The 8,483-nt window shown below is 45.0% G+C and overlaps 1 protein-coding gene across 1 annotated transcript in view; it reads right to left on the minus strand.

Moving 5' to 3' along the window:
• MYNN (myoneurin) overlaps positions 1-8,231 on the minus strand; it is an 11,421-nt gene extending 3,190 nt beyond the window's left edge. The window contains exons 1-7 of the mRNA XM_005419041.2: positions 7,937-8,231; positions 5,502-6,310; positions 3,797-3,956; positions 2,559-2,737; positions 2,145-2,228; positions 1,644-1,730; positions 229-520 (exon numbers count right to left, since the gene is read on the minus strand). Coding sequence (XP_005419098.1) covers positions 252-520; positions 1,644-1,730; positions 2,145-2,228; positions 2,559-2,737; positions 3,797-3,956; positions 5,502-6,310; positions 7,937-8,202 — 1,854 coding nt within the window. The 5' untranslated portion in view covers positions 8,203-8,231 and the 3' untranslated portion in view covers positions 229-251. The remainder of the gene's footprint in view (positions 1-228; positions 521-1,643; positions 1,731-2,144; positions 2,229-2,558; positions 2,738-3,796; positions 3,957-5,501; positions 6,311-7,936) is intronic.
• Positions 8,232-8,483: the final 252 nt, after the last annotated feature.

Here is an 8,483-nt window from a genome sequence, read left to right on the forward strand (position 1 = left end):
AACAGAGAATTCTTAAGGCAGGTGTGTTGCCGGAGTCATCTCCTGGAAATCAGTGTTAATCACAAATAGAAATCTGATTGTAGAATAGCACAATCCAGCACTGCACAATGGAAATGCCTTACAGGTGTCTTTACATAGAGGAAAACAAAGAACATGTCCAATTCAGAGAGCATGACTGGTTGTTTGTGTTCATCTTACCAAATATTTCCAAGTTCACTACCAAACTACCTGGATGGCTCTGCACTGCTCTGTCAGTACAACTGCTGCAGGAAAATGAACTGAGGTTCTGAATATCCTGTCACAGCAGATCTCAGTAATGTTTCTGATGAAGGGGACTGGCTCCCTGTCACAGGGAGCAGCATCTGATGGTCTTCAGTCCCAATGGGGAGAGGAAGTGCTAAAGACATCTCAGAGGGTTTCACATCTATGGACTCTGATAAAGGACTTTTCTGACCCTGAATGGATTCTTGTTCATTGAAAGAATTATCAAGTGCAGTAGAATCAGGAGAAGTTTCAGGTCCTGTGGAAACAACAACAAAAAACAGAAAGAAAAGTTCAAAAGCTTGTGCAGAGATTCTGGAATTCCCTTTCCAATGACTGTCAGAGCCAACACCTGGTGTGTCACAGACTGCCTGGGCAGCTGGGATATTGGTGCTTCCATGTGCTGCAAAGCCAGGCCAGCTGTAAGTACAGTGTAAACACTGGGAATCACATCTGCTGCTGCTTGTAGTGTGACTGCAAGGATGATGCATTCCAACCTGATCTCTACTTGGCATGATATAGAAGGTAACAAATCCTTAACATCACAGTGAACAAAGTATCTTTGGAAAAAATGTAATCATGGAAGTTTCCTCGAGATTTTCCACCCCAGAAAGTCTCAGAACCAAAGCCACATCCAAGCATTCTCCTTTAACTGAAACAGCATTGTACAAAGTATCATTTGTCTGTAAGCTTCTTTGGAAGACAACATTTCTCAACTCCATTCCAGCTGGATACATTACAGATTTTATCCAGTCACTTAAAAAAAATTACCTTCTACTCCTAATTGAAACCCTCTTAGTGGGTTCCTTGCTGCCTTCCTCCTGGAATGCAGCCAGCCACTGCTCCTGGATGGCTCTGTGACTAAGCCACATCGGGTATCTGACCCTTCCTCTAAAGCATGCTCCAAAGTCTGGTATTCCAGGGCTGAGGCACTCCTGGCTGCCTGCTGTCTCTCCACAAGAGCTGGCCTGCCTTGGCAGCTCTCCCAGATCACCCCTCCAGCTCTGCCAGGCCCTCTCCACACTCAGTACTGCCCTGCCCTCAGCACTGGGGCTTTCCTAAATTCCAAGCTGTCTCTGCACATGAATCATTTTCTCACCCTCTCTCTCCCAGTCTAGATGTACACAGACACCACTTATTCCCTCTTCCATATGACACAGGCAAGGTATTTATGGTCAATACACGATGATGGACAGAGAAAAAGGAGTAAGGAGCCAGTGCTGAACAAGGCTGGATACAGATGCTTTTGGCCCTAAAAACAACTACTAACCAAATTCCTTTGTTTTCTAACTTTAGGCTTGGATGATCAAAAATATTTATTCAGCATGGAAGGAAAAAGAGCTGATGTGGTTTCTTAACCTTTCTTTGCACAAGGAACTCACCTGTGTGAACTTTTGTTTTGTGCTTCTTAAGATTTTTTATATCTGTGTAGGAATTTCCACACATTTCACAGATAAATGGTCTTTCACCTGAAAAAAATTGGTTTGGTAGTGAGAACAATCTTGACGTTGAAAAAAAAAACAGTTAGAGACACAGGGTAACAGATTTCAATGTTCTAATTTGAAATACAACTTTGCAACTATTTTTTTGCTCTTAAAATAAAATTATTTCCAGAATAATAGTTTAAAACAAAGCAAGAGGACACAAACATTTTAAGTAAAGCCTTGACCATACATCAACACCTACGCTGTGGCACAGATACTACTCTGAAGGCAATTTAAAAAAGTAATGAATATTTTCCTTACATTATGTTAACCCAGAGATACATAAATTAAGAAACTGTTCTACTTTCAAGTACAGACCAATACAGTGTATTTTAAAGGCAAAAGTGTAAAAGTGGATTATAATTTATGGTGCAGGAAGCAGCTTGTCTGAAAACTGACCTGTATGGGACCGAAAATGTTTATTGAGCTCTCCAGAGGAAATAAAACTCTTTTCACAAATGCCACAGATATATGGCTTCTCTCCTAAAGAAAACACAAGCACACTGTTATTTCAATACTGTCATGGTTGGACCCCCTGTGTTCTCAGAGGTGTATCCATGTCTTCAGTGCCAATATTCAAATCTGAGCACGGATTGGTTTGACCACAACCTCCCAAAAAACTCACTTCCTTATCAACCTAGGACAAATACATAAAGCAAAATACACATCAAGAACAAAATGAAACGAAACAGAGATAATGGGACAAAGTGCTCCCGAAACTGGAATCAAAGGAAAAACGACATGAGGAAGGAGCTGGATGACAATGCCAAGGTGGATTTCTGGCTCGTGCCCCTCTCCAGGAGCTGGCAGTACCTGTGTGTTTGCGGGAGTGGGTGATGAGCGAGCTGGACACGGCGAAGGCTTTGCCGCAGCTGTCGCACACGTAGGGCTTCTCCCCGGTGTGCCGCCGCACGTGGTACGTCAGCGTGCTGGCCTGGGCGAAGCGCTGCCCGCAGCGGTCACACACGTACGGCTTCTCCCCGCTGTGCTTCCTGCAACAACACAGCCCTGAGTAACAATGTGGGAGTTACAGTGGTAGGCGCTGCTATCTCTTGTCCCCAGCAAGCCTCTCCTGTGGAAATCCAGGCTGAGTTAACATTCAGGCAATGCAGCCAAACCTCCACTCAATACTCACGGTGGCTGGCTCAGCCACAGAGGCAAGAAAGGCTCTTTTGCAAGGGTTTATTCCAGCAGGGTAACACTGTCACTGAAGGACAAACCCGGGGAAAGAGGAAAACCACGTGGAGCAGGCAGCTTATAAAGGGGGAGCGGGGCTAAGGGCTGGGCAGAGGGGCCTGGTCTCCAGGGCTATGGGGCCACCAGGGGTACCAAGCCAGTGACAGGGGAAGGAGAAACCAGAGGAAGTTGGGGAGACTGTTTTTCCCTTTGGGAGGGATGACTCTGTGGTGAGAAGTTGATGTTTCCAGGGCTGAGAGCTTGTGGATTGACCAAGGGGGGAGAGTTCATGGGCTGAGGGACAGCCACAGGGAAGGCCCTTCCCCCTGCTCCTCCTGCCACCGCTCTGGAGTACGGCAAACAGGAGACAACTGAGCGTGGTGTGAGCGCCAGGTCCTGGGAGCAGAACTCACAGCACATCCGTGGTTCCCATGGCAGCTGAACTGAACCAAGGCCCTGCTCAGGTAACATGCACCACAAGAACTCAGCATGCTTTGCACTTTAGGGTCCTGCAAATAAAATGATGGTTCCTAACATGGGGATATAATTCCTGCTCCTGCCAAAATTGCCGAAAGCCCCACGCAGATGGCAGTGAGAACTTCTCTCACTTCCCACCACAGAACTCTCTCCTCTCTGGTGCTACAAGTAGTTTAAAAGAAGGATACCAGACTCAGGCTGTACATTCATCCAGCACAAATCTCCTCCTTAATGAGCAACTACACCCATACAATTATTCTGTTAGGCATTGTGAGAGAAGTCCCATGAGAAAAGAAGCAGAAATCACGTTCATTTGTAACTCTTACTCACAATGGAGTAAATGTTTCTGTTTAAATAAGCCCAAGGATAAGCACTGGCAGGATCTCACTTGTGCCTACCTGGCGTGGATCTTCAGGTTGCTCGAGGTTGCAAACTGCAGGTTGCAGACATCACATTTGTAAGGCTTCTCCTCTCCATGGTGCATCCGGCTGTGGAACACCAGCTGGCACTTCTGGGCAAAGCCTTTGTCACACAGTTCACACTTGTACGGCTTCTCCCCTGGTGAAAAACAACACCCTCGTGCTCTCTGTATTTACATAAGAAAGCTTTGCAATCCATGACCTGACCAACGCTCAGGTGTCTGTTCTAATACTTCTTACAAACAACACCTTGGAAAATCCTGTAATCAGTCCACTGAAGTGGAACGTGCTAGAACACAGAGGATAACAGGACTATTTTTTAACACATTATGTTGGGGGAAAAAAAAAGTAATAATGTTTCTAATAGTGCCAGCTTCTCCACATTATTTTAAGAATTCTGCCACTTCAGTTTCAGACTCTTTGCTGGTTATGTCTGTTCAACATTCTGAATATTTAAAATGAACAAATCATCTGCTTTTTCTTGCTTGTCCAACAGCAACAGGTCTTCAACATACAGTCTAGTGCTCTCTTATTTCTCATTAGTGTCTGGTGCAGAATGGTGCTATTTATGTCCTCTTAGTGGTGAATTGTCTCCTGTAAGGGCTTGTGCAACTCTACAGTCCTGGAAAGTATAAAAATGCCTTTCTCTACCACTCTGTGCAATGCCAAATAAATCTCATGAGTAAATAGGGTGCATAATAACTTCAAAAGTAAAAGACATCTAGCATGCCATTGAGCAACCAACACCATGGAATTGTCTCCCCACTCTTGCAAAAGTTCCCAGGACAATACCCTCAGAGGTACAAAGTACAGCCAGCATTCCTACCAGCACTGTCCCTGAATCCTGCAATCAAGCTCCACCTTGTGTGTGAATCTTTGCTTGGACTCTGGCTGACAGAATTTGAAACTCTCTCCCTAGGTCACAGGAAGAGCAGGATGTTCCCCTGCAGCTGTCCCTCAACATCCCCTGGAAAAACTGTGACCTCTGCTCACAGCTTTCCAATGTACAGAACATATGGAAAGACAAGCACAGGACTTCTCCCCTGCATCTTCCCAATTAGCTGTTCATCATCTTTTTAAGTCAGACATGCTGGATTAAATTGTTTAAGTGCTCCTAAGTGATTTCTCTTGGATGCTTGATATGACACAAGCTCTTGGTAATGTTACTGAATGCAGAGGTTATAACACCATCACACATTTCAGTTGCACACCTACAAAATAAAATCCTAAATGTTGTAGCAATGCAGCCAACCTCCTACCTTTTTTGAAGACCTATGGGACAAGTTATAAGACTGGATTTTTTCCCCACTCTTGTTCTCAAAGTTTCTTGAAGTTTAAAAAAAAGCAACAGAAATTCTTGTATCAAGTACAGCTCACTTTTCATGCTCTACTGAAGTGCTTTTTGGCAACTCCCCTACTCTAGAGAGCTAAAGGACAGCCAGCTCTCCTAAGTCTTTCCAGAAATCAAGATGTTCAGACTAATAAAGTCCTCTCTAGCTATTGAAACTATGATTTAGTACTGAAAAATGCTGAAACATTTCATATTATTTGGGTCTACCCTGCATGCACAGCAACAGCAGACAAAATTTCAAGAGGAAGAAGTCAGAATATTTCTAGTCCTGCATTCCCAGGCTGTGTGTGATCCCAGGCCTCCACAGCCCATGAGACACAGCCAGTGGCTTACCTGTGTGAGTTCTTACATGTGTTTTCAACTGATTGCACTGGGTGAAGGCCTTCCCACAGAGCTGGCACACGTAGGGCTTCACCCCTTTGTGTATCCGCATGTGCCGCCGGAGGCTGCTGGCTTCGGAGAACACCTTCCCACACGTGTTGCACACCGGCTTGGCTTTGGAGAACTTCTGCTCCAGCTCCTCCCCCGAGCTCTCCAGCTGGTAAGTGCTCTTGTCACTGGCTATGTTGGACATGCAGTGCTCCTTCAGGGCACAGCTCTGCTGAGGCTTTCCCCGTTTCTGTTTGGCTGCCATGCTCTGGGCCAGGATATCCTGTGCCGCCAGCGTTTCGCTCTCCACCACCGCTGCCAGCTGCAGCTCCGAGTTATCGCTGCCCTGGGCAGCCTGCTCTGTTATGTGGGTGGCCAGCTTATTTGCATCTAAAAACATCTCAAAGGATGTGTTCTCAGCCACCTCGTTCTGATAGTGTAGGGATTTATTATCTGTGCTTTTGGGGGGGCTGAAATTCTTCTTTCGCTTTTTGGCTTGAGGAGATTTCTTTTCTAAAGCCGCTTTCTTTGCCTGGGGTGGAACCAGCTCTGCAGCAGCAGCAGCATCTTCCTTCTCCTCCCGATTGTTGTAGTCTCGGAGAGTCAGGAGGCAGGTCTGCTGGTTCATTTCAACATTCCCAGTGATACTGGATGTCTCTGTGGAAGAGGGATTAGCAATAAAAGCAAAGTCCTCCATCTTGATCTTGCATTTAGTGACCACTTCTTCTACTTTGAGATAGTCGGCAGCCTGGTGAATCTCTTTCACATTCCAGCTGCAAGGAAACAAGACCAGGGTGAAACATTCTGGACAAAGTAAACATTTGCTCTGCACCAACTGTATCACAAACAGACACAGAGCTGCAGAAGTTTTATACTGTCAGAAAATTTAACTTTGAGAACACACAGCAACATTTAATTTCTCGGTGCTGTAGGGCCACAAGGCTCTAAAATGTCAATTATTCTTGAACTGCAGGTCGGTGTCTAGTGGGGTCTGCAGACCCTCAAACTGGGGATTTTATTTTAGTTACATGCCTCTTGTAGAATTTTAAGTTAAAAGTCAACTTGTAATGTGGTGAGGCCAGACATGGGCTTGTTGGTCCAAACAGCTCAGAAATAACAGCACGAAGGGATAAAACACTGGAAAATAAAATACATAAAACATCACTTCATAAATCTTCTGGCCAAGGTCTCAGGTAATTCACTGGCAGTGCATTCACCTCAGCACTTCCACGGCAGGTATTAATCTTGTTTTATAAAACGATTTGCAAACAGCCTTAATTCTGTATCAGCTGCACACAGAAACCAGTAATACCAAGGAAATCCTCATTTAAACCACCACACTCTATTTTTCAGTTCCTGCCACACATGCCTCGATGGTTTAGGAAAAAATGATCTGGAAAAGGTGGCAACATGTACCATGAGTGCATTGATGGATTTACAGCACTTTAAAGAGAGATTTGTAGTAAACAACCTCATTCTAACAATAAACAACTTGCCACAATTACTCCCCATATGAGTACAGCTGTTTCAGTATCTTGTACTATGTGAGTGCAAGATGGACAGATGGACATCAAGAACCCTGCACAGTTCTGCTCATATGTAACTGGCAAAGCACCAATCACTAAGTTCAGCTCTGCTGCTGTTAATGCCTGTAGCTAATTAAAAACACCACCCTGCATCAGTATCCTTAAATTACTAAGTGTGAGTTTCCATACTTCAGAAACGAAAAGTTTTTAAGCCTGCATTTGACATCAGACATTGAGAAAGAAGTAAAAATCCTGAACTTGGTACTCCTAAACAGCCACACCTCCCTCATGAGATAAATCTCTTTTGCTGAGAAAAAGGCACTGCAAAGAAAAAATCATCCTCACTGTATGTGAAGCAGCACAACAGGCACAAAATCAATGCAGTAATGAGGGCAAACACTTTTTCTGTGACTCTTTTTGGGCAATGCAATATAAAATTTTAAGTAACAGATCATGCAAATTTTAACAAATGTGACTCTTAAAACGTGCCTATCCTTATCCATCCCTCAGACTTAGGTCTCTACCACATTCACAGTTCCTGTGTGTTTTTGGAAAAAAGGACTACTGTAATTCACCCCCAGACACACACTTGTCCTTCTCTCTCCTGGTAATCATGCAGGGTGTTTAATCTCCCCCAAAGCAGAAAGAAACAGCAGGAGACTGAAACCATCAGTCAGTGAAATATCAGACAACACACCTTTATTTTGGCACTCACATGTCACGAGGTATTTTAAAGCATACAAACAGGTGAACTTCAAGTTGTTAATATTCATCACATCCACTGCTATTTCTTTCTCCAGACCTTATTACAAAAAATCCAGTTCTGCCTTACCACAAAGTTTATTTCCCCATTCCCCTTTAAGAGCATGTTACCTGTCAAGGTTTAAGTTTCCCGTGTAAATAAATTCCAGGAGCTTTTGGAATCCATCAGCTTTCACTTGAGTCTGATCCAAGACAACGTTGTTGTCAGATGCGTCTCTGTAAAAGGCCCCGAAATACTCGCTGAAGGAGGCAAGCACATTCCTGTGTGCTTTGAACTGGAATTCCCCGATGACCACGGTGCAGTCGCAGAGGAATCCGGCCTCTCGCTGCTTGTTCAGCCTCTCCAGCAGGTGCTCACAGTGATGGGAATACTGCATCTTGAGAACGCGCTGCAGACACTTCCTGACCTGCGAAAGCAAAAGAAAAAAAAAATCAATTTATATGCCAGATTTCACCATTTACCCCTTAACAGAGTCAGTGTCCGGACGTGCCGGCGCTCACTCAGGACAGCCTGGCAGCAGCAGGGACAGTGCCATGGTGGCTGCTGCTCGAGCCGGGGCGCTGCGGTTCCAGCGGGGAGCGCGGGCAGGGCCCGTGTGCTCCCGGCCCCGCCGGGATTAGCCCGGCTAAGCCCGGTTCTTGTCACACCGTGTCACAC

This window comes from Geospiza fortis, unplaced genomic scaffold (genome assembly GCF_000277835.1).
Source record: "Geospiza fortis unplaced genomic scaffold, GeoFor_1.0 scaffold172, whole genome shotgun sequence".
Classification (NCBI taxonomy): domain Eukaryota; kingdom Metazoa; phylum Chordata; class Aves; order Passeriformes; family Thraupidae; genus Geospiza; species Geospiza fortis.